Source organism: Leptodactylus fuscus, chromosome 3 (genome assembly GCF_031893055.1).
Source record: "Leptodactylus fuscus isolate aLepFus1 chromosome 3, aLepFus1.hap2, whole genome shotgun sequence".
Lineage (NCBI taxonomy): Eukaryota > Metazoa > Chordata > Amphibia > Anura > Leptodactylidae > Leptodactylus > Leptodactylus fuscus.
The window spans coordinates 64,342,216-64,368,506 of record NC_134267.1 but is presented as its reverse complement, the minus strand read 5'-3'; the positions used below and the strand labels follow the sequence as shown (position 1 = coordinate 64,368,506).

General features: G+C 44.3%; 1 protein-coding gene across 1 annotated transcript in view; it reads left to right on the top strand.

The window, feature by feature from the left end:
* The first annotated feature begins 11,789 nt into the window (after positions 1-11,789).
* The window catches only part of TMEM87B (transmembrane protein 87B), a 31,840-nt gene continuing 17,338 nt past the window's right edge, over positions 11,790-26,291 (top strand). Inside the window, exons 1-7 of the mRNA XM_075267709.1 lie at positions 11,790-12,087; positions 15,339-15,399; positions 19,761-19,852; positions 21,315-21,416; positions 24,022-24,051; positions 24,870-24,960; positions 25,494-25,555. Coding sequence (XP_075123810.1) covers positions 11,971-12,087; positions 15,339-15,399; positions 19,761-19,852; positions 21,315-21,416; positions 24,022-24,051; positions 24,870-24,960; positions 25,494-25,555 — 555 coding nt within the window. The 5' untranslated portion in view covers positions 11,790-11,970. The remainder of the gene's footprint in view (positions 12,088-15,338; positions 15,400-19,760; positions 19,853-21,314; positions 21,417-24,021; positions 24,052-24,869; positions 24,961-25,493; positions 25,556-26,291) is intronic.

Below are 26,291 nucleotides of genomic sequence, written 5' to 3'. Positions count from 1 at the left end.
GCATCAAGGGGTAGGTCAGGGTGCGAGATAAATGAAGGGGTAGAGGAAACAGAAAAATGAGTTCATATGAATTACCTGGCAGCGCAATATAACAGTGCAGGAGGATTGTGCTGGCACAAACCAACTGTGATCATGAACTCTGCAATGTCTGTACAAATATGCACAAAGTACCAAATAAAATTATCTCTATGTATTTGCATATAATTTTATGGTGGGAGATAGACACACACAAAGCACAGAGGGTAAGAGGTGCAAGACATGGAGGGGTAATTATGCAAAGCACAAAGAGGTAGAAGCATGGAGGTGCAAGTCACACATAGAGAGAGGAGAGAGAATAGAGGCCTGGAGGGAGACAGGAGAGAGATGTGAGGCCTGGAGGGAGAGAGGAGAGAGATGTGAGGCCTGGAGGGAGAGAGGAGAGAGATGTGAGGCCTGGAGGGAGAGAGGAGAGAGATGTGAGGCCTGGAGGGAGAGAGGAGAGAGGTGTGAGGCCTGGAGGGAGAGAGGAGAGAGAGATGTGAGGCCTGGAGGGAGAGAGGAGAGAGATGTGAGGCCTGGAGGGAGAGAGGTGTGAGGCCTAGAGGGAGAAAGGAGAAAGATGTGAGGCCTGGAGGCAGAGAGGTGTGAGGCCTGGAGGGAGAGAGGAGAGAAATGTGAGGCCTGGAGGGGAGAGGAGAGAGATGTGAGGCCTGGAGGGAGAGAGGAGAGAGATGTGAAGCCAGGAGGGAGAGAGGAGAGAGATGTGAGGCCTGGAGGGAGAGAGATGTGAGGCCTAGAGGGAGAAAGGAGAGAGATGTGAGGCCTGGAGGGAGAGAGGAGAGAGATGTGAGGCCTGGAGGGAGAGAGGAGAGAGATGTGAGGACTGGAGGGAGAGAGGAGAGAAATGTGAGGACTGGAGGGAGAGAGGAGAGAAATGTGAGGCCTGGAGGGGAGAGGAGAGAGATGTGAGGCCTGGAGGGAGAGAGATGTGAGGCCTAGAGGGAGAAAGGAGAGAGATGTGAGGCCTGGAGGTAGATAGGAGAGAGATGTAAGGCCTGGAGGGAGAGAGGAGAGAGATGTGAGGCCTGGAGGGAGAGAGGAGAGAGGTGTGAGGCCTCGAGGGAGAGAGGAGAGAGATGTGAGGCCTTGAGGGAGAGAGGAGAGAGATGTTAGGCCTGGAGAGAGAGAGAGGAGAGAGATGTGAGGCCTGGAGGGAGAGAGGAGAGAGATGTGAGGCCTGGAGGGAGAGAGGAGAGAGATGTGAGGCCTGGAGAGAGAGAGGAGAGAGATGTGAGGCCTGGAGGGAGAGAGATGTGAGGCCTAGAGGGAGAGAGGAGAGAGATGTGAGGCCTGGAGGGAGAGAGGTGTGAGGCCTGGAGGGAGAGAGGAGAGAGATGTGAGACCTAGAGGGAGAGAGGAGAGAGATGTGAGGCCAGGAGGGAGAGAGATGTGAGGCCTGGAGGGAGAGAGGAGAGAGATGTGAGGCCTGGAGGGAGAGAGGAGAGAGATGTGAGGCCTGGAGGGAGTGAGGAGAGAGATATGAGGCCTGGAGGAAGAGAGGAGAGAGATGTGAGGCCAGGAGGGAGAGAGGAGAGAGATGTGAGGCCTGGAGGGAGAGAGGAGAGAGAGATGTGAGGCCTGGAGGGAGAGAGGAGAGAGATGTGAGACCTGGAGGGAGAGAGGAGAGAGATGTGAGGCCTGGAGGGAGAGAGGAGAGAGATGTGAGGCCTGGAGGGAGAGGGGAGAGAGATGTGAGGCCTTGAGGGAGAGAGGAGAGAGATGTGAGGCCTGGAGGGAGAGAGGAGAGAGATGTGAGGCCTGGAGGGAGAGAGGAGAGAGATGTGAGGCCTGGAGGGAGACAGGAGAGAGATGTGAGGCCTGGAGGGAGAGAGGAGAGAGATGTGAGGCCTGGAGGGAGAGAGGAGAGAGATGTGAGGCCTGGAGAGAGAGAGGAGAGAGATGTGAGGCCTGGAGGGAGAGAGGAGAGAGGTGTGAGGCCTGGAGGGAGAGAGGAGAGAGAGATGTGAGGCCTGGAGGGAGAGAGGAGAGAGATGTGAGGCCTGGAGGGAGAGAGGTGTGAGGCTTAGAGGGAGAAAGGAGAAAGATGTGAGGCCTGGAGGCAGAGAGGTGTGAGGCCTGGAGGGAGAGAGGAGAGAAATGTGAGGCCTGGAGGGGAGAGGAGAGAGATGTGAGGCCTGGAGGGAGAGAGGAGAGAGATGTGAAGCCAGGACGGAGAGAGGAGAGAGATGTGAGGCCTGGAGGGAGAGAGATGTGAGGCCTAGAGGGAGAAAGGAGAGAGATGTGAGGCCTGGAGGGAGAGAGGAGAGAGATGTGAGGCCTGGAGGGAGAGAGGAGAGAGATGTGAGGACTGGAGGGAGAGAGGAGAGAAATGTGAGGCCTGGAGGGGAGAGGAGAGAGATGTGAGGCCTGGAGGGAGAGAGATGTGAGGCCTAGAGGGAGAAAGGAGAGAGATGTGAGGCCTGGAGGTAGATAGGAGAGAGATGTAAGGCCTGGAGGGAGAGAGGAGAGAGATGTGAGGCCTGGAGGGAGAGAGGAGAGAGGTGTGAGGCCTCGAGGGAGAGAGGAGAGAGATGTGAGGCCTTGAGGGAGAGAGGAGAGAGATGTTAGGCCTGGAGAGAGAGAGGAGAGAGATGTGAGGCCTGGAGGGAGAGAGGAGAGAGATGTGAGGCCTGGAGGGAGAGAGGAGAGAGATGTGAGGCCTGGAGAGAGAGAGAGGAGAGAGATGTGAGGCCTGGAGGGAGAGAGATGTGAGGCCTAGAGGGAGAGAGGAGAGAGATGTGAGGCCTGGAGGGAGAGAGGTGTGAGGCCTGGAGGGAGAGAGGTGTGAGGCCTGGAGGGAGAGAGGAGAGAGATGTAAGACCTAGAGGGAGAGAGGAGAGAGATGTGAGGCCAGGAGGGAGAGAGATGTGAGGCCTGGAGGGAGAGAGGAGAGAGATGTGAGGCCTGGAGGGAGAGAGGAGAGAGATGTGAGGCCTGGAGGGAATGAGGAGAGAGATATGAGGCCTGGAGGAAGAGAGGAGAGAGATGTGAGGCCAGGAGGGAGAGAGGAGAGAGATGTGAGGCCTGGAGGGAGAGAGGAGAGAGAGATGTGAGGCCTGGAGGGAGAGAGGAGAGAGATGTGAGACCTGGAGGGAGAGAGGAGAGAGATGTGAGGCCTGGAGGGAGAGAGAGGAGAGAGATGTGAGGCCTGGAGGGAGAGAGAGGAGAGAGATGTGAGGCCTGGAGGGAGAGGGGAGAGAGATGTGAGGCCTTGAGGGAGAGAGGAGAGAGATGTGAGGCTTGGAGGGAATGAGGAGAGAGATGTGAGGCCTGGAGGGAGAGAGGAGAGAGAGATGTGAGGCCTGGAGGGAGAGAGGAGAGAGATCTGAGGCCTGGAGGGAGAGAGGAGAGAGATGTGAGGCCTGGAGGGAGTGAGGAGAGAGATGTGAGGCTTGGAGGAAGAGAGGAGAGAGATGTGAGGCCAGGAGGGAGAGAGGAGAGAGATGTGAGGCCTGGAGGGAGAGAGGAGTGAGATGTGAGGCCTGGAGGGAGAGAGGAGAGAGATGTGAGGCCTGGAGGGAGAGAGGAGAGAGATGTGAGGCCTTGAGTGAGAGAGACTAGAGGCCAGGAGGGAGAGAGGAGAGAGATGTGAGGTCTGGAGGGAGAGGGGAGAGAGATGTGAGGCCAGGAGGGATAGAAGAGGAAGGACAGAGGTGCTGAGAGGTGAGGGGTAAGAGAGGCAGAGGCAGGAGGTGTGACAGGTACAAGAGAGAAAGCTGGAGGGGTAGGATAGATAGAAAGATGAAAGGTACGGAGGAATAGAGAGGTAGGGGGTGGTAGAGGTAACAGAGAGTTGAGAGGCGCAGAGATGGAGGGGTAGAGGAAAGAAGCATAAATAACAGAGAGACATAGACAAGAGGCATGAGGAACCCAGAGACAGAGAGAGGCAAGAAGGGTTAGAAGTAGGAGGTGGTGAATAGAGAAGAGAGGCAGAAGGCAAGAGATTCAGATAAGGAAAGAAAGAAAGAAAGTGGTGCAAATCGGTAGAGGAGAAAGGGGCGAAGTTCGGCAGAGTAGCTCAGAGAGGCACAAGACGAGGAATAGGTGGAGAACAGAGGAGCAAGTGCAGAGGGGTAATGTAATGAAACTAGAGGGGTGAGGTGAAGGGGGGAAGAGGAGAGAAGAGCAGAGTTGTAGAGGAGGGAGGCTTGGGGGAGGAGAGGCATGAGGTGCGGAGTCGAAGAGAAGAGAGGCGAGAGGCACAGAGGGGTAGAGGAGGTAGGGGTAGATAAGGGATACCTACCTAATACTATAATGCTTATAGGTATCTAAGTAAACAGTCTATTTATAGACGCTTGTACTAAATATATATATATATATATATATATATATATATATATATATATATATATATAGATAGAGTTGTAAATCCAATTAATGTAAGCTTTGTACTGCATGTACATATATCTGTAGTTACTTACTTATCACTTAAGCATTATATACTATATACTGTAAGTATAAGTTGTGTATTGTGTATATTTAAACATATAGTTAATTACATAGAATACATATATCTGTAATCCATTATAATACATTATTATCATTAGTATCCTATAGTAGATTACTAGGAGGAGAGTAGTGGTAGGGGGTTAGTGTAGGAGGAGAGAAGGGTTCAGCGGAGGAGGAGGCTGGAGGAGGTGAAACAAAGGAGAGGAGGGGAGGTAAACGGAGAGCTGAGGCCACAAAATAACGCGGCGTATACGATCCAGCCTCCCATTATAATCAATGGGAGCTTTTACGGTGCGCAAAGTCTCACACGCCGTATACGTGCCACATCACGCGGCACGTTACTCCGTGTGAATGGACCCTTAGGATGTGTAATATATCCTCTATCCTATGAATAGAAGATAAATACTGTAGTATATCCCATTTAACATGATAATACTTATAGGAATCTATGTAAACAATATAGGTAAAGGTGTGTGTGCTAATTATATATATATATATATATATATATATATATATATATATATATATATATGAATATGTACACTTATAAGGATGTACACATACACACTTCGGGTACATAACATAAGTGGATACTACTTGCTAACTATTACAAAGGTCGCACTACATGATGGGTGAATGAGCTCAGTACAGATTTTTTTCACAATACCTTGTAGTGCTTTCTTTCATTTTGCCATTTGTCCATATACAGTATGTGTAAGGTGTGTATTGCATGTATATATTTCTCTAATTATATACTGTATATATACCTGTTTTAAGTTGTACCACTTATGTAATGCATCTCTATATACAGTAAGTGTAAGGTGTATATTTAAACAAATTGAATAGACAGATGTTATATTACATTACTATTACTAGTATCCTATCATATATTACTATGTTTTAGTCATAAAGATGTTAGAGCAGAAATTCTGCATGACATGTTTGATCCCATCAACCACTTAGTGGCCTTATTACGATGGGTCCCTATACTAACACTTTACATATAGGGCAGGAGATCACCTTCTTATAGACCCACTGTTACAGGGCAGTTTATAAAGACTTGATCTCTGGGGTGTATAGAGGGTGGGGGTCAGTATTTACTCTAGAAGTAAAGTCTTAGTGTAGGGACCCATCTGAGTGAGGTCGCCGTGACGTGGCAGATGGGCTCGCACAATTTACTAAATTGTGCGCCAAGAACCTCACGTTTATAACAGTAGTCAGTGATACATGAAAGTGTAGTCTAAGAATTATATCATTACAAGCTCCGCACCAGAAGTATCAGCTCACTTCTCAGAACTGGGTCTAGTCTGTGTATCTAGAACTGGGTCTAGTCTGTATCTAGAACTGTGTCTAGTCTGTATATCTAGAACTGTGTCTAGTCTGTATCTAGAACTGGGTCTAGTCTGTGTATCTAGAACTGGATCTAGTCTGTATATCTAGAACTGTGTCTAGTCTGTATCTATAACTGGGTCTAGTCTGTATATCTAGAACTGTGTCTAGTCTGTGTATCTAGAACTGGCAGGGTCGGACTGGCCCGCTGGGGAACCGGGGAATCCCCCGGTAGGCCCCGAGCCTTGACTGACAGTGCTCATTTCCTCAATGCAGAAGCACTGGTCAGGGGCCCGATCGGGATGTCAGGGGCTGGTTTGGGCCCCTGTCCAGTGCATTTGCATTGATAAACTGAGCACTGCTAGTGGCAGGGGCCCGATCGGTAAGCTCGGGGCCCCAGGCTGCCGGCAGCGCTGTAATGAATAAAGAAGCACGGCTGCCGGCAGTTTCCAAGGGCCCCGACACTTACACAGAGGGGCCTCCTGCCAGGGGTATACTTTCCCTATTAATATAGTATAGCCCTGGCAGGAGGCCCCTCTGTGTAAGTGTCGGGGCCCTGGGAAACTGCTGGCAGCCGTGCTTCTTTATTCATACATGGGGAGCACACCAGGGGCAGCAGCTATCCCTGCAATCTTAGGAAGCGCTCTCTCTGCAAGCCCGGACTTTCCCCCCTCCTCTTCACAGTGAGTCATCGCTTACATCGGCCCGTGTGGGGACAGAGGAGTCTGCTGCTGCTGCTTCACAAATATGAGTATATTTTTTTCTTTTTTTTAGTAAAATGTAATTTTTAATATGTATATGTGTACATTTGTTTAACCCTTAAGTCCTATCATGGTGTCTATCATACACCACTACCATACACATATCATTATGATAGACACCATGACAGTACTTAAGGGTTAAAGTATGTGTCTTGTATACTGTGTGAGGACTGTATGTTTGTATAGAGGTATGTGTGTGTATATACAGTATGCTATAATAATTTGTGAGTGTATGTATATATGTGAGTATATATAGTATATATGGTATATGAATGTATATAAATGTGTATATGATATGCTAATTATATATATATATATATATATATATATATATATATATATCTGTGTGTGTGTGTGTGTGTGAGTATATATGAATGTATATGTATGAGTGTGTAGGTAACTGTGGCAGTTTTTGGAAATCACAGCACTTATACCTACAGAAACACCTGCAGTGTCCCTATAGGTATAATGGAAGCAGAAAGTCCTCAGAGGAAACCTCTGTGGAGTTTCTGCAAAAAGCGCTGCAAGAAAACTGATGTGTTGCCGCCGGGGATTTTCCTGCAGCGCTTTTTTGCTGCGGGACGCTGTGTTAGGCCTTATCCTTATAGTGTGATGTACAGTATATTGAGATGTTAAAGAGGAGCTCTTACCACCTGGGGCACATGCGGTTTTATATACCGCTAGAAAGCCCATAGTGCGCTGAATTCAGTGCAGCTTTCCTGTTCTGTGTCCCCGGTGAAGAGCTATCGGTCCCGGTACCGTAGCTCTTCACTGTGAGAAAGGCGTTTCTGACAGTCAGTCAGGAACGTCCTTCTTCCCAGCAGTGCGTATTGCACTGTACTATGAGATCGGGGAGGAATGCCCCCTCCCCTCCTGATAATGCTCGTCCATAGACATATACTGGGGGGAGGTAGCGTTCCCCACCGCTCAGCGTCATCACTAGACGGTAAGCAAAGCCCCCTCACAACAATACAGCGCAATAGACACTACTGTGAGGAAGGGCGTTACTGATTGACTGTCAGACACGCCTTCTGACAGTGAAGAGCTAAGGCACCGGCACTGTTAGCTCTTCAGCCGGGGCACAGAACGGGAAAGCTGCACTGAATTCAACACACTGTTGGCTTTCTAGCGGTGTATTAAACCGCATGTGCCCCAAATGGTGAAAGGTTCTCTTTAAAGATTAGGCACAACAGCGAGACGCAGTGTTTTTCATTGAGCTTTTGTCCCCAGCGCCCCGTTGTCTCCCGCCTGTGTCTGTTCAGTCTCATGGCCTTATTTCTGGAAATCCTGTATCTAATTGGTTTCAGTGTTCCCATGAGGTGCAGGACTCCCAGCAAGGAGGTGACGGCACGAGACTAAATGGACACTGGCGGCGGACAATGGAGCAATGGGGACAGGTGAAGGCACTTTTTATTTCTTTTTTATTTTACACCTCCCGCCAGGCACATGGGTTGATCCAATTCCTGGACAAATCTTTAAAGAATTGATCCATCTTTATAATATTGATGGTCTGTCCTTAGGCTAGGCCATCAATATTACATCTGTGATGATACAACAGCCAGGACCTCTACAGATCAGCTCTTCCAGGACAGTGTGGCTACAGGTAATGGTAACATTTCTAGGAGCTGCGCTGTTCACTTTCCATACAGAGTGTAGCAGTAGGTTTAGGTAGTATGTTGTTGCACATTGTATGGCAGGTGAGCAGCATGGCTCCCGAGATGGTATTACCTTTAGCTGCCCTGTCTCGGTATCGCTGGTCTGCAGGGTCCTGGTGGTGGGCCCCTAGAAACATTTCCACTGGTGGGCCCTAGACACCCCAGTCCGACCCTAAGAACTGGGTCTAGTCTGTGTATCTAGAACTGGGTCTAGTCTGAGCTTCTACAACTAGGCTCTGGTTCCGCTACAAACTATCCTGGTTTCATCAGTCCTCATCTAATCTACCTGCTATTTTTACTTTCCATCCATTAAAGTGTAACTTTTTCTTTATTTTTATTAAACTATCATATAGGAAATGTTTCTGTAGCTGTTTTCTAGTATACTTCAGGATTGACTTCTTATTAGTAAAATAAATAAATAAATAAATAAATAAATAAATAAAATCAGGGTGACAGCACCTATCAGATGATTTATGGTATTGGTCTTTTTAGATCTGTGCCCCAGGTGAAGAGCTATCGGTGCCGGTACCATAGCTCTTCATTGTCAGAAGGGGGTTTCTGACAGTCAGTCAGGAATGCCCTTCCTCCCAGTAGTGCCTATAAGCTCTGTACTGTGAGACAGGGGAGGAACACCCCCCGCCCCTACTGATAGTTCTCGTCCATAGACGAGTTCCTCACTGCTCAGTGTCATTGCTGGGCGGTAAGCAACGCCTCCTTCACAGTACAGTGCTATAGACATTGCTGTGAGGAATGGTGTCCTGAGTTACTGTTAGAAACTCCCTTCTGACAGTGAAGAGCTACGGTACCAGCACTGATAGCTCTTCACCGGGGGCACAGAATGGGAAAGCTGAATTCAGCGCACTGTCGGCTTTCTAGCGGTGTATTACACCGCATGTGCCCCAGGTGGTGAAGGGTCCTCTTTAACCCCTTCCCGCCGATGGCATTTTTTGATTTTCGTTTTTCGTTTTTGACTCCCCTCCTTCTAAACCCCATAACTTTTTTATTTCTCTGCTCCCAGAGCCATATGAGGTCTTAATTTTTGCGGGACAAATTTTTCTTCATGATGCTACCATTAATTATTCTATATAATGTACTGGGAAGCAGGAAAAAAATTCAGAATGGGGTGGATTTGAAGAAAAAATGCATTTCTGCGACTTTCTGACGGGCTTTGGTTTTACGGCGTTCACTGTGCAGCCAAAATGACATGTCCCCTATATTCTGTGTTTCGGTACGGTTCCAGGGATACCAAATTTATATGGTTTTATTTACATTTTGACCCCTAAAAAAAATTCCAAAACTGTGTTAAAATTTTTTTTTTCTAAAAGTCGCCATATTCCAACGGCCGTAACTTTTTTTTATACGTGAGTGTACGGGGATGCATAGGGCGTCTTTTTTTGCGGGTCCGGGTGTACTTTTTAGTTCTACTATTTTCGGGAAATGTTATAGCTTTGATCACTTTTTATTAAATTTTTTATCGGAATCAAAACAGTGAAAAAACGGCGGTTTGGCACTTTCGACTATTTTTACCGCTACGGCGTTTACCGAACAGGAAAAATATTTTTATAGATTTGTAGAGCGGGCGATTTCGGACGCGGGGATACCTAACATGCATATGTTTCACAGTTTTTAACTACTTTTATATGTGTTCTAGGGAAAGGGGGGTGATTTGAACTTTTAATACTTTTTATATTTTTTTTATATTTTTTTTTACTTTTGTTTTAATTTTTTTTTTGCATTTATTAGACCCCCTAGGGGTGTTGAACCGGAGGCATTAGAGCCGGTTGTCTACTATTACGGCGCATGTCGGGAAGGGGTTAAAGCATACCTCCCAACTTTTGAAGAACTGAAAGAGGGACAAAATGTGCGGCGCGCGTAGCGTGCTGTGGAAAATTTAGCCCCGCCCACTTTTGTGTTGACTCCGCCCACTCGTTAATTTTTCATGTGCCAGCACACAGTATAATCCTCCTACAGTCACCCGTAAATTATATGTCCCCCCTCTATCTCTCCCCCAGTTTCATATACACCCTTCATCTGCCCCCAGTTTCATGTCCCCCCTCCATCTCTGCCCCAAGATTCATGTCCCCACATCTCTGCCCCCAGTGTCATGCCGTCCTCTCCATCTCTGTCTCCAGTGTCATGCCGTCCTCTCCATCTCTGACTCCAGTCTCATGCCGTCCTCTCCATCTCTGCCCCCAGTGTCATGCCGTCCTCTCCATCTCTGCCCCCAGTGTCATGCCGTCCTCTCCTTCATCTGCCCCCAGTTTCACGTTCCACCTCCACATTAAACTTACCTTCTCCTCCGCTCCCTCGCCGCTCTCTGCGCGCCTCTCTTGCTGACACATATGCGGCTGAAGCGAGGAGCTGACCTGTGTCAGCTCCTCGCTTCCCCGCTGCCGCCGGTCTCGCTGACACATATGCGGCTGAAGCGAGGAGCTTCAGCCGCATATGTGTCAGCGAGACCGGCGGCAGCGGGGAAGGGAGGAGCTGACACAGGTCAGCTCCTCGCTTCAGCCGCATATGTGTCAGGGAGAGAGGCGCGCAGCGGCGAAGCGAGGATCTGACCTGTGTCAGCTCCTTGCTTCAGCCCCATATGTGTTCAACTCAGATCTGCGTCCTCTGGACGCAGATCTGAGTTGAAATCGGGACATACCTCCCTCCAACCGGGACCGCGGGACATGTCACCCAAATCGTGACTGTCCCGCGGAAATCGGGACGGTTGGGAGGTATGGGTTAAAGACCTTAGGAACACTCTAGTAAACAGCAGTGATAGGCAGTGCAGTACATCAAATTAACAATATGATTATGTGGCAGGTACAATATTTAAACATTTGGGGCCCCACTTTTAATTTTGCCGAGGGCCCCACTTTGTCTAAAACCGGCCCTGCACGCGCGTGCTTTCAATAGAAACCGCCGTGAATAAGCAGGAAGAGGAGGGTTTGGAGGCAGTGGTGGGCGTGCAGAAGCTATTACGCTAAGGGGTGCACGCTCAAGCTCATTTACATATCGATTACCAAGGTATGGGGGGGGTGTCTTTTTACAAACTAATAGAAGCACCTGAATAACCTTTTTAAAGGCTATCAGGCATATCTTTAGCTCATAACCCGTAAATCTGCTGATAGAGCCCCTTTAATCAAATTTCAGCTCTAATTTTTCAAGGCACCTTTGAAAAATGAAAGCAGAATACTTTAGAGAGAATACTTTACTTGGATTTATATCACACTAACTGTGTCCATAGTCCTGCAGTTTGTAACGCCAGCCCCCCTTACTATAGAATCTATACTATAGATGGCAGGCTGGCAGCTACAGGCTCCTCCCCATCACTGCACGTACATTCCTTCACAGGTCTTCGGCGTCACCCTGAAGTAACTTACACAAGAGAGCAAACCGCTGAGGTGACTCTTATACACGCTCCATGTAAGTGGGGATAACACTATAGACTTTAATAAGCACTTGGTCTTCAAAAAAATGGCGGTTACTGAGCCACAATAGGGACATTTTATTTTCCACGTTATACATTCGGACTCCCCTGGAAATGTATGTATACTAAAACAACCAAAACTCCGTCTAGAATGTGGCCGTGACAAAGGGGCGTTCAGGAAGTGCCCCCAGGTACAGACGTGATGTCACAGCCGGCCAGGTGAGCAGAGTCCGGGTTGGCATTAGGAACAATCACTGAGCTCCATTCCAAAGGAGGAGGAACCAGAAAGACGCTGCTGTCTAAGAAGTCGTTTACAAACATGGTGGCCGCCCACATCGCTCGCCTCGTCTCTCTGATGGTTGTGTGTCTGTGGCTGGGCCTGTATGAGGTAGAAGCGGTACCGGAGCAGGGGATATGGAGTTCTCCGATGTCTAATGTAAGTGCGGTCTGCTGCCTCTTATTACTGGGCATACTGGTTGTCACAAGGGGCTGTCAGTCTGTACACAGGGGGGCTGTCAGCCTGTACACAGGGGGGCTGTCAGCCTGTACACGGAGGGGCTGTCAGCCTGTACACGGAGGGGCTGTCAGCGTGTACACGGAGGGGCTGTCAGCGTGTACACGGAGGGGCTGTCAGCCTGTACACGGAGGGGCTGTCAGCCTGTACACGGAGGGGCTGTCAGCCTGTACACGGAGGGGCTGTCAGCCTGTACACGGAGGGGCTGTCAGCCTGTACACAGGGGGGCTGTCAGCGTGTACACAGGGGGGCTGTCAGCGTGTACACGGAGGGGCTGTCAGCGTGTACACGGAGGGGCTGTCAGCGTGTACACGGAGGGGCTGTCAGCCTGTACACAGGGGGGCTGTCAGCGTGTACACAGGGGGGCTGTGGGCCTGTACGCGGAGGGGCTGTGGGCCTGTACGCGGAGGGGCTGTGGGCCTGTACGCGGAGGGGCTGTGGGCCTGTACGCGGAGGGGCTGTGGGCCTGTACGCGGAGGGGCTGTGGGCCTGTACGCGGAGGGGCTGTGGGCCTGTACGCGGAGGGGCTGTGGGCCTGTACGCGGAGGGGCTGTGGGCCTGTACGCGGAGGGGCTGTGGGCCTGTACGCGGAGGGGCTGTGGGCCTGTACGCGGAGGGGCTGTGGGCCTGTACGCGGAGGGGCTGTGGGCCTGTACGCGGAGGGGCTGTGGGCCTGTACGCGGAGGGGCTGTGGGCCTGTACGCGGAGGGGCTGTGGGCCTGTACGCGGAGGGACCAGCTGATGCTGTCATAGACACTGACAGGCTGGAGGAGCTGAGACTTGTAGTCCCCATACCCAGCCATGTGCTCAGGTTAAAATACAACCTTAGGCAGTTTAGTTTTAAAACTTTGCTTCGACCTAATGTGTATTGTGTCCAAAAGTGACAGCCACTACGTCCCTTATTCTAGAGTTAGTGCCATAGTCCATATGTCCCCAGGTATAGGATGGGTGCGCTGTAGAAAATCCAGAGTGCATAATGGATGACATTATATAATAGTCTGAAAACTTGCCAGGTTTGGATGATGCTAAATCTACTGTTTCTATAGATTTTCTAGTGTAAGTAATCTTTTAGTTGCCATTTTTATTGAGCCAGAATGTTACGACACAATCCGCACGTCCGGCAAGTCGAAACATCTTAATCCAGATGAGATGTGTTACATTTACACCAATATTTGGTTGTAACCACAACAATATATCGGCGCTATTGGCTGACGATTGGCAGAAAGAGGACGACCCCCCCCTCCCCCCATTACTAGTGTTCTCAGCTGACCGCGGGCTGTGATTCTAGAGCAGGCCAATTGTGGCAGGATAAAGTCTGACCGTTTTATCATTTACAGTGCCGACTGTTGCCTAGAACAGGCCATTTTAGCCAACACAATTCTAATGTGTATGGTTAGGTTTAAAGGGGTTGTTCGGGCTAAAAAAAATTTTAAAATTAGGCTGGGGAAGTTGAAAACAAACAAAAAAACCCCCCCAAACATACACTCCTGTCCCCATTGCTTCGGGGCCATTGACTGTAAAAGGGTCCGTCGTTTTAAAAACTGAAATCGGTGGAGTAAAAAGTCCTCCGTGCAGGACCTTTCATCTGCCAATTTCAGGCGTATATTGTGACACAGTCTCTGGCGCAGATGTAAACCAAGGCTGAGTGTCGAGCCAGTGCCCCCTCCTCCTGGTGTACCCTGTAGTAGTCACCTGCCAGCACGCTCACCTTTCTAACAGTATTCACCCTGTTTCGGGGAAGAGTGCCAGAGCAGAGACAGCTGATATTTATTGATTTTGGAAATTGTTGATACTGACACAATGTGGTTGAGACAATAACAATGGTATTGAAGTGCGTATGCGTCATCCAGAGACAATAACCTGCTCGGGGTCAGTGGTTTGGCCTACCATTTCACAGCCCTGGTGGAAATGTGCACTTCTAAAGTCCTGGCCAGCATAGAACTGCCAACACAATACTTAGAGGATTTTTGTTAAATGTCACAGGGGAATCTGCTGTGTGGTGTAGCTCATCTGAGGTTGTATATATACTGAACGTTAACACCTTCTAAGTAGCAGTTGTTTTATTTGTGTGGCTAACTTCAGAACAGGATCCAACTTTTATTATAGCTTATTAAAACACTATCTTCCCAGAGAAAATCATAACCTTCTTACGCTTTACTCATACCATATAAAAATCATCTGGGTGGATCTCTGATAAACACTCTCTCCACCTCCACATGACCACAAAAAAAAAGGTGTCAATAATCACAACAGGACAGGAATATATATGTTGTATTGGATATATATTCCAATAAAGCAATACTGATACACACCGTGTTCCAAATTATTCTGCAAATGATATTTTTCTTGGATTTTCCTAAATGGTGGATGCAAATGATGGTCTGGATAATGTTCAAATCTTCTACCGTTCAGTGTAAATCAATGCTAACTTTTTTTTTTTTTTTTTCCACAAATTAATAATTCAAATTATTATGTACAACAGAGTTTCTAAACATTTTTTATAGGTAGTAAAGAACTGAAAATGGTAATTTGTTGAATTAAGAGGTTACATTTACTGAAATCAAATCCAGTTACTTGTTAACCTTTTTGATATCGCCTATACAATTCTGACATCCATTGAATTTGGGAGTTTTTGGATAGTTTTTTCTTGCATTTCTTTGTGAGAATAGCCTCCGGAGCTGCTGTTCTGATGTGAACTGCCTCCCACCCTCATAGATCCTTTGCCTGAGGATACTCCAAAGGTTCTCAATAGGGTTGAGGTTAGGGGAGGATGGTAGCAACACCATGAGTTTCTCTCCTTTTATGCCCATAGCAGCCAATGACTTTACTGCATGAGGTGGCGCATTGTCACGCATGAAGATGGTTTTGCTACAGAACATGAATCTTCTTTTTGTACCATGGAAGAAAGTGGTCAGTCAGAAACTGTATGTTGGATTATTGTACTTATGGCCGGTAATAATTGCTGTATAACGAATATTATCTAGCTCATAGGAAAGCACCTCTCTTACAGAATATGTACAGGAGGGGTTTCTCTGTTACTTTACTGCTGACCCTGCAGGAGCCACAAGTGACGGATCGAGATGAAATCGGGAAGATCTTTTTGTAGTTTTACTATAATATGAAAAAAAAACCAAAATATTAACGCCTGTTTTTTTTTTTTTTTTTTTGTTTAGGATGAAAAGCCTGTCTTGTTTAGAAAGATCTTGTTCAACAGTACATACATACGTGTAAAACGTAAGTACCATATATATTGTGTGTTATCTTTCTTTCATTATTTTATGTCCTGCTTTCAGTGCTGATATGGCTATGACTGGCATGGAGGAAATTCAGATTTTTCATGTGGACAGGGAGGTATCTTGTCTTGTTGGTATATAAGATTAAAGGGAACCTGTCAAGTGTCAGGAAAAATTGCTGTGAACAAAGAAAGGAATGACTATGAATGTGATCAGTAGTATGAAAACGGAAAGACCTTTTTTTTTTTTTTTTTTTTTTTTTATACAGATTTGAGTGAAATGATGGGTAGGGGTTTTCTGTGATGAAACTATTGACCCATTCTTATTCTAGGTTATCAGTATCCGGTCAGTAAGCAGGACCGGTTTTAGTCAAATTGTGGCCTTGGGAAAAATGAAGAGCTGGGCCCCAATTGCTGATATACCAACAACACCTGTATCAGTAATAGTTCCCCATTATCATTAATAATAGCCCTCTCATAAATAATAGTTCCCCTTATAAATAATAGTCCACATTATGAATTATAGCCCTCTTAATAATAATACTCTCCTTATAATAATTCCTCCTTATAAATAAATGCCTCTTTAACACTATCTCTTTATAAAGTTTCCCTCTTATAAATAAAAGCTCCCCATTATAATATCCACGTCATAATAATAATAAATTTTATTTATATAGCGCCAACATATTCCGCAATACTGTACAATTTGTAGGGTTTAAATACAGACAGTAAGATACATTACATAGAAATAGTCACTTCACCCAATGGGACTGAGGGCCCTGCTCGCAAGAGCTTACAATCTATGAGGTAGAGGGGGTGACACAAGAGGTAGCAGGTGCGGCATTGCTTATACAGTGGTCAGACAATTGTGTAATAGAGGTTACCGTCTTTACACAAACATAAAGCTGTATGAGCCGACACCAGTCATGTCCTTTAACATGTGGATGGTGCCTGGATATATAAAGTTAGCCTGAAACTTCATCATATCATGTGGGGAAATGTGGGAGCTGGAACAGAGAAGGATTCATTTTAGGGATTCTAATTATGGTACGGAGGGGTTTACATTAGGAATTGTGATAGGCCTGTCTGAAAAGATGCGTCTTTAGTTTGCACTGGAAGCTGTAGAAATTGGGAGTTAATCTGATTGTTCGGGGTAGAGCATTCCAGAGAAGTGGTGCAACTCAAGAGAAGTCTTGTGTACGAGCATGGGAGGTTCTGATAATAGAGGATGTAAGTGTTAGGTCATTGAGTGAACAGAGTATGGGCTGGGCGGTAGACAGAGATGAGGGAGGTGCAGCATTATGGAGAGCCTTGTGGATGAGGGTGATAAGTTTCTATTGTATTCTGTAATGATAAGGCAGCTAATGTAGTGACTGGCACAGACCGGAGGCATCGCTGTAGCATCTAGACCAGTGGTTCTTAACCAGGGTTTGATCGAACCCTAGGCCCTATGCGCGGTTCATTTTGTGTACCAGTAAAAAAATCATATACCTATGTCTTGAATTTGGAAAAAAATCATATTTGATTTATCACTAAAGAAGGGTTTGGTGAATGTGCATATGAAACTGGTGGGTTCGCTACCTCAAACAAGGTTAAGAACCACTGGTCTAGCCTCATAGATGAGCCTGGCTGCTGCATTCAGAATAGATTGTAGAGGGGAGAGTTTAGTAAGGGGAAGACCGATTAGTAAGGAGTTACAGTAGTCAAGGCGAGAGTGAATCAGAGAGACAATAAGTGTCTTTAGTGTATCTCTGGTGAGGAAAAGGCGTATCGTGGAGATTTTTTGAGGTGGAGATAACACGAGTGTGCGACTGATTGGATATGGGGGGTAAAGGAAAGGTCAAACACAACCCCGAGGCAGTGGGCATGCTTCCTAGGAGTTATAGGAAGGCCTGGATAGTAAGGCAATGGATATATCAGAGACAGATCTATTAGATGGTCGAAACAGTAGTAGCTCAGTCTTCGAGAGATTTAGTTTCAGATAGAGCGAAGACATGATATTTGAGACAGTGCAGAGAGACAGTCACTGGTGTTCTGTATTAGTGCAGGGGTGACATCACGGGAAGACGTGTATAATTGGGTGTAATCAGCATAAACATAGTACCGGAAGCCAGATCTGTTGATGGTCATACGTATAATAATTTCCTCACTTTTATTATAAGCTTTTTATAAATAGTTCCTCATGATAAATAGCCTGCCTTATAAGTTTCCCTCTTTATAATAGCGCTTCTTCTATATAATTTCCCCCTATTATAGCCCCCTTATATATAAAACAGTCTCCCCATTATAAATAATAGCTCCTTAATATATGACTCCCCCTTATATATAACTCCTCCCTTATAGATAATAGCCTCTTAAATATAACAGTTTCCTACTTATAACAGCCCAGCTTATACTGTACATCATAGTTCCTTTCTTATAATAGCCCCACTTATATACCGGTAATCGTTCCTCTCCCTTAATAATCACGTTATACATAATAGTTCCTCCTTATAATAGCCCCTCTTAAATATGTCTTCCCCGTTCGGACCTACTACAGTACTGGGACCTACCATCCAGGTCTCAGGAAATGCGGTTTTAACCGCAACTTTCTTGTTTTATACCTCCAACTGTAGCCATAGGTGAAATACGTAGAGAGAATCAGATAATTTACATCTATGGTGGAGTGAATCTTTTTCCAGTTTGATTCCAGCGTATGTTTTGTGCAGCAGCATGGATACCTACCTAATACAACACTATGGGGTCTGCTGTCTGACCGGCCCACGTATGGTAGCATTGCTGGAGATCTATAGTAGTTGTGTATTGAGCTCAACAGAAATATGCTGACATCTATCTATATCAAAACAGAGGGGGACACACCAATACCACTATTTTGTTTGGCGTTATAGTGTAAGGGGATGGATTATTCTGGCCTGATACCCTAGTCCATGGAATGAATATCAATGTGGCATTAGCTAGGGAATAGCATCCATTGTAGGCTTTCCACCCTCTATATCAATCCTCTGAATTGAACAGGTCCGAGTTATTTTTATTCAGAGGCCTCTTTTGTTTGTTTGTGGTAGGGACACAAGGGTTTTTTATTTTACTTAATATGCAATAAAAGCTACGTTTTAGCCATTTTTGTATTCAAGAAGGGGTACCCTCCTTTGTTTCCAATTACCTTTCTGGTACTACCTACCCAGTGTATAGAACTTCCTTTATATATAACAGCATCCTTATATATAACAGCACCCCATTATATATAATTCCTCTTATTATGGCGCCGCTTATATATAATAGTCCCTTTATTATATTTAGCCCACTTATACAGTATATGTGCCCTCTTATAATAGCCCCACTTTCTGTAATAGTTTCTCTTATAATATCCCCATTATTAATAGCCCCCCAGTTACCCTTTTTATATATATCAGACTCCTCCTTATATATAATAGCGACATAATAAATATATAGATATGGGTTTTTTTTGGTTTTTTTTTAACACTCTCCCCCTTATAACAGCTCACATTATATATTCTAGGCCCTTTTATATATAATCATTCCTTTCTTATTTGCAATAAAGGGGGCTATATTATAAACTATTATTTATAAATTTGGTATTATTTATACGGGAGGAACTAATATAAGGGGACTAATATATACCATAGCCCCGCTTACATATAATAGTTAATCTCTTATAATAACCTCGTTTATAATTTCCCCTTATATATAACAGTTCCCTCTTATGAATAATATTTCGCACTTAAGCCCCACTTATATGTAATAGTTCCCCCATTATAAATAATAGCCCCTCCTACCAATAATAGTTTGGCCCCTTATCAGTAATCCCTTTCCTGAAAACAAATCTTTTACTCATCTTACCATCATCCCTTTAGTACAATCCAATGACGTCCTCACGCCACCTGTGCTGCGACGTCCTGTGCGTTTCCGTCGGTCCTCTATGGCAGAGCAGGGAATTGTCAGCTCCTTGTTCTGTTATAGGACTAAACCATATTGGTGTGCATAGTACGCCGATGCAGCTGAGGAGCTCCCGGGATTCAAACCATTAGGCTAAAAACCTGATGCTCTGGATCTCAGGGGCCCCCGAACGCCACTTCTGTCAGGTTCTGACGCCAGGCTCCCCATCAATTAGTTGCTCTCAGAGGCCGATACAAAGAGAATGGAGCGGGGAAGTGTAGCGCAGCATGCAGTAATTTATATTTTTTTTCTTCTTGTCAAAATGATGGGCACTCTGAAGGAAACTGACTATATTTTAAGTCAGTTAGGACAGTATTTTTTTAAATTTTTTTATTAGTGGCAGGAATAGTTTACTTTTATTTTGATAAAAGCATGTTTTCATACATCCTTCTTAACTTTCCTTCAACAGTTGAAAAAATAGTTTGTTCGAGTTCAATGAAGATTACGGTGGAATGGTATCTGAAATATCATAAATGTTACAATGAAATCACCACCATCGAAGTAAGTATTGTGATGTGTATATAATGTCCATAAAGTGATTTTTAGTGATTGTCTTTGCTGGATGCATTAATACTGGGTGGATCACTTTGTAGAGTAATACGACCCCATAGGTGTAACTGTTTTAAAATGTTTCCTTGTATTTTGTGTGAGAGAGTGAAGAGTGTGGTCTGGGAAGACAGGTACGTTCCAGCCAGGAACCTAAAGGGTGTATGGTAAAGATTCACACCAGGGAGGTCAGCTGACTAATCAAGCCCTAATAACAGTCTGAGTGTGAAGATTAGCAGTGTGACGACTAGGAGTTTGGCACCACTGACAGAGTTGAACTGTCCAGACTGGACCTCCAAAGCAGGTACTGTGCCACATGTGGTTGTTGCCAAGGTGGGAGACTGGTAGTCAGTCTCCTGTATAGTCAGGGAAAAGTTTCCTTACATTTATGTTAGTTTCTCAGCCGAGAAGGGTTTTGTTTTTTTTTATCCTGTGGCTTTGCAAAAGCAGTGTATGCGCTACATGTGAATAAAGCCTGAACTCGTGTGCAATCCAGTGTCTGTGTCCCTGTTTCCTGCACTGCTACAAGCATCTACCTGAGCGTTTTCCCACACTTGTCTAAGAAGTGTTCTCCTATGGGCATTTACCTTCTATCTATTTGGTCATATGTAGTTGCTTCCTTGCAGACAGTTACATTACAAGAAGCACAACGCATTTCGGGATAGCATAGCACTTACAAGAAACGTGCATCTGTCTCCTAATTGTATGCATTTGATAAAGGGCTAGAGATCCTGAAATGCGTTGTGCTTCTTCTGTCGAATAAAGAGTGAATTGTGTTCCAACTCCATGACGTGAGACCTCTATACTTACCCTTAGTGCCCTTCCTGTCCATTGCGGGTTTTGTGCCCCTAATTTGCTTGAGATGTTCGACATCCTGGCGATGTAAGGACTGGATCGCTGCCACCCAAATTGGGTCTCCCCTAAATTTATTTGTTGTTGTGACTGTTTCACAACTGTGGGAGGGGCCACTCAGGCTCTCCCACTTCTAAATATTAATACTATCACACACTTCACCCAACTGACTCACTCTATTGTGCTGCTTGGCGTTTTTCTGTGTTTTGTTTGCATTATATGTTAAACTTTTTCAGGCAAAACATGACAATTGGTTTATCGTTAGTGTTGAGTGAATAGTATTCGTTAGGAATGCGTGTAATCGTTCGAACACCAAGGAGTTAAACGCTTTGACAATTTGATGCGTTTAAACCCTTAGTGTTCAGCCGATTACACGCATTCCTATGCCAGCGAGGTATTCAACGAATACGATAAGCTCAACACTATTTATCAATCTTTCATGGTGAAAGTGACCTTAATAATCCGTTTTCACTAATTGTTCTCTAAAATAGCAGCTCCAGACTCTGTATGAGCTCTGTACACGTGTTGTATATGCTATGGTGACCTATGTTGGTCTATTTCATAGGATCTTCAAACGATTGTTCCTAAACTATTTTCTGAGAGAAATGAAGAAAACTCTCTGACTGTTGATTGTGACGCACAAAGCCTTTCCATGACACTACGGAATGTAAGTATTCTGTACTATAAATCTGGCTCTACGGTAGGTGGCTATACCAATCTCTGCCATTCTAAGTTATAATATGAAGATTCAGTTTTTCCAGATTGATTCTACATTTATGGATTTACAACACAAAACTTCCCATTTGGAGTTAGCCTTGAAGGGGTTTACTAAGCTAAAATTATTGATGACCTACAGTATCCTCATCATATGTCATGACTATTAAAATGGGGAAAATTTGTCCCCTAGAACCTCTATTGATCACCTATACAGCAGACAGCTCTGTTCTCTGTAGTGGCTGAACAGAGTCCCTGTAGCTCAGCTCTCCTTCAAGTGAGATGGAAGATCATCTGCAGTAACCTCGTCTGACCACTACACACTGAAGGGAGCTGTCTACTTACTGCTATATTGTGCATCAGTTGCTGAGAACAGCTGATGGGTGAAGGTGCTGGGTGTCAAATCCTCACCAATATGACGTTGATGACCTATTCTTAGGACTGGTTATCAATAATTTTAGCCTAGAAAACCTTTTGAAGTCTAAACCCCCCACGCCATAGATAAACATTTTTTTTTTTTTTTTTTTTTAAATTTGTATTTCTAATTTTACTGTGTTTGTTTGAGCCAACACCAGTAGAGGATTTAACAGATGGGGAAGTATAAATGCTACCTTTTTTAGGGCTAGTTCACACGTGAGTATAAGGGGAGGTTTTTGACAGCGGATTTCGCGTCCAAAACCTCCCCTTATAATGGTGGTCTATGGAGACCGCCGGGCTTCTTTTCTCCGCTAGCGGCGGGCTGCTGCTAGTGGAGAAAAGAAGCGACATGCTCTTTCTTCAGGCAGAAACCGCGCGGGCTCATTCATTTGAGCCGACAGCGGAGGTGAAAGCCGCGACCGCGATGGTCGCGGCGGGCGGGTTTTGACGAGAGAGACGCGGCTCGCCGCTGTGTCAAAACCCGCGCGGGCAGTTCACGTGTGAATTAGCCCTTATATGTCTGATTTTTTTTTTTTTTTTTCTTCTCAAGCCAGTCTTGATTTTGGCTCAAAAAACCCACAGCAAAATCTGCAGCAACAACAAAAAATAAACATGGGGCCTTGGCCAGAAGGGGTTTTCTCATCTCAGCCGTTTATTGGTATATCCACAAGAATTTCCAAGCTTGCTCTTCTACTCTGTATTTGTAACTCCCATATAAATAAATGGGAGTTAGCCAAAGAGCATAGGGCAGTGAACTACATATTTTGTTGTAGAACTAAATTTATCGATGCAGATTTTTTTTTTTCTGTATACTTGCAGCAAGTTTTAAATATTTACAATGTAAACGGTGCAATTTGGGGTAAAATCAGGAAAGACATCTGATATGAATATGGCCTCAGGCAGCAAAAAAAAAAAAACCTGGTCATTAGGTCAGTATTTTTTCATAAAACCCCCCAAAACAAACACAAAAAACACAGTTACGTGAAGTTCACACTATATTGTACAAGTCTTAAAGATTTTCTCTAAATATCATGTGGTCGTAAGTTCTTGCTTTGATTGGTTGCCAGTGGATATGACCATTGTTAAATAATATTATATATTTACAATGTTCTCTAGCAGACATGGGGTTAACACTCTACTGACATCATATACTGTTATATTCTGGTACATGGGTGCGGTTAGAGTACACCATTTTAGAAATCTCCTTACATAGCTATAACATGGAAGGTAACACCCACTCTCATGAACATAAATGAGTGACAGACACACAGGTCGTCGTCGTCATCCATGAGGGTCATCCATGAGGGGAATCCATGGGGAATCTATGGCAGGTCTGTCTGCCATCCCTCTCTGTCATCCTGGATAAGATGTTGTGAATATCCCAGATGACCAGACCAGATGATCAAGCATGAACCAAGCTGTAACTACAAGATATCCAGATGATTTAACTTCTCTGAAGATGTAAGCTATTGACAATTGACTGATATTTGTGTTCTTTGGACATTTTCCCTGTTCCTGTGTTTTCCTTCAAGATATTAATAAACCTCTACACTGATTTATAACAAGCTGACTTCTTCCTATCGTGGATAAGGCCTACAACACGTGACACAAGTCTATCCCACAATTTCAAGGCCAGGTACGGATATTTAACAGTGGACACAAGTCTCACCGGCAAATACAAGATATTTAACACCCATAAATGCAGGAACTTTCTAAGGTCAGTAAATCAGCCATGATTCCTTATTGTTGCCAAGATATTTTCTGTTACATGTAGTGTCCCTGCCTGATAACCTGCAGTAATAAAATCATGGCTGGGTTCCTGACAAGTCCCAGACCATAGAAAGTTTCTGCACTTGTGGTCATATCCATTGGTAACCGATCAAGACAACAGACAGTCACCACTAAGATAGAGAAAATCTTTAAAACTCTGCAGAATTTTTTAACTACTTATATATGCAAAAATATTTAACTTTTAATTATCTACAAATATATATATATTACGTTCATGGGAATACCCCATTTAAATCTGTTAGTATCCTTCAGAGTTGTCACCATGTTGGTGATTATGTCTTAAGATCAGGGGCTATCCAATGTGCTGATATAATTTTTTTTTTTTTTTTTTTTTTTTTTTCTCTTAACAGAAAAAGTTATCAGAGAGCTCTCCACATCAGGTATATTTTATGGGCCCAATTATTATTTTTGCTTGCAAAGTTTATTCTGTAATATTTCTTCCAATTCATGTTTTAAGGTAGAGCAAATATAATTTTTTTTAATCTTACAAAATGTAAACAAGAAAGAGGGGAAATGCTACTAAGTTGCTATGCTACAGTTTTTATTTTTATACATAGTGCCCCCCTCCCCATAAGGTTATGATAAACCTTTGGGGAGCATTTTAACTTTTTTTTTTTTAAGTGCTGATTTCCCCTATAACTGGGACTGATGCATTGAAGAAATACAAACCCCTAACCTGAGCTGCAGAGCTGATCTGGGTCCTGTAGGACAAAGCAGCTCCTGCAGTACTTGGCCCCTAGTGAATGACATGACTGCCGGGCTGGAAGGGGAGCTGTATCATGATGGTTCCAATAGCTGTATGCACAGAACTCATTGAGCACCGTGTAATAAACCATAACCTGCTTTTTTTCTTTTTTTTTTTTTTGACTCTGGGATGGTTGTCTGTTCTAACAGCCAGCTCTTTGCTTGTGAAGCTCTTGATCTCCTGTCCCTCCTTGCAGAGACAGATACTGACTTCCCAAACGGTCTATATTGTCTATGGGGGGGATTAAGAGGCAGCAAGGTGCACAAACTGTCACAAACTGAGCCAACTAATAGGTGGTATAACTAAACAATGTTCAAGTAAAGATGCCCCAGAATTATTTCATACATTAATTTACTAAATTGGACATTTCTAGACTGGTGACAGACCTATTTACATTTGATTTAAAGCAATTAAATTTAATGTCTGTTAACTGTTTCATACCTTTGTGTTCAGATGGATGTTGTGGCACAGACTCGGCAAGATGGACCCCATGTGTTTGCACTGCGTTTATCCTCAGAGTCCAAGGAAAAATGGAGTTTAACAGGTATGACAGGGAATTGAATGAATTGTTATATCTTTGCATAGGAGAACATGGGTTGCTTTTAAGAGTATGTAATATACAATGTAATATTAAAGGGGTTCTTGACCTTTGCAGCTTGCAAATGCACTGCTGAATTCATATCTCTGGATACGTTTTATGCAGCAGCACTAACTCCTTATTGCTCACTAGTAATGAGATTTGCCAAAATATCTGACTTGCAAATTAAGAATTGCGCTTTCTTGATCATAAGCTTATTGAAAAAGTAATATTCAGGAGAAAAAAAAAATAATTGTCCTGCAACTCAATCTGTGCTTTGTATGTTTTGAATACTGCAAACTCTTATGATCTTCTTAGTATTGTTTTTCATTGAGGGCAATGGGACCTCTACAAAAGACTCTTCCGTGGCCCTGATTTCACTCTTTTTGTTTTAATGCAAACCATATGGGGATGATACATTGTAAATGTAAGTTATAAATAGGAAAACCTTCAGAAATCCAAAATGAACTTACACAAGCTGTCTGTTTCCATTTTGGCAGTGACTACCTCAATGGAAGGCCCTCATGGGTATATCTCTGCTTCAGAATGGCCATTGCTGATTGTAAGTAAATAATCATTGCATTGAAAGTTTTAAAGAGTAGATGCCACTTCATAATTTTTTTTCTCCATAAATCAATAGTACAGGCATGCATAAGAAACTTTGTAATATATCTTATTAGAAGAAAATGTTTCTTCCTCTACTTATCAGGTCCCCTCCTCTTTCACCTCTCTGAGATATCTCAAATTTGTCTTCAGTAAAGACAAGCTGCATCTCATAGAAGTCTATGAAGTAGGAAAGAGGCGGAAGCGTGAAAGAAGCGCACACACACACACACACACGCACACACACTCCCTCAATCAGAAAAAAATGGCTGCTAAAACATTATTTAAATTTTTCCTAATAAAAGTCGTTTCATTTATTTAAAACCAGAAAGGGTCCTACTACATATACCAGTATATCGCCGGCTGTCTGTACAATAAATAGCGTATAATATCTGTTTTCCTCGGGACGGTGGAAGTCTCCCACTGTCCTCTAATAGGTGGTTATAACAGATAAAAACATGATGTTTATTTGTGGGAACAAGGGCAAGCTGTGGCATCAGATGCATCATTATGAAGCCCTTCTTATCATCTTGCCCATTATATGAAGTATTTGTAACAAGTGGTTATGCTAAGATAAAATTTTCAGTGTCACAGTGAAATTGACATTTTCACAGTACTACAGTAAATCTTTATTTTTTTTCCCCACTTTAAATTTTTATTATTTTGGCATTTTCCTAATTTGTCATAACATTGAT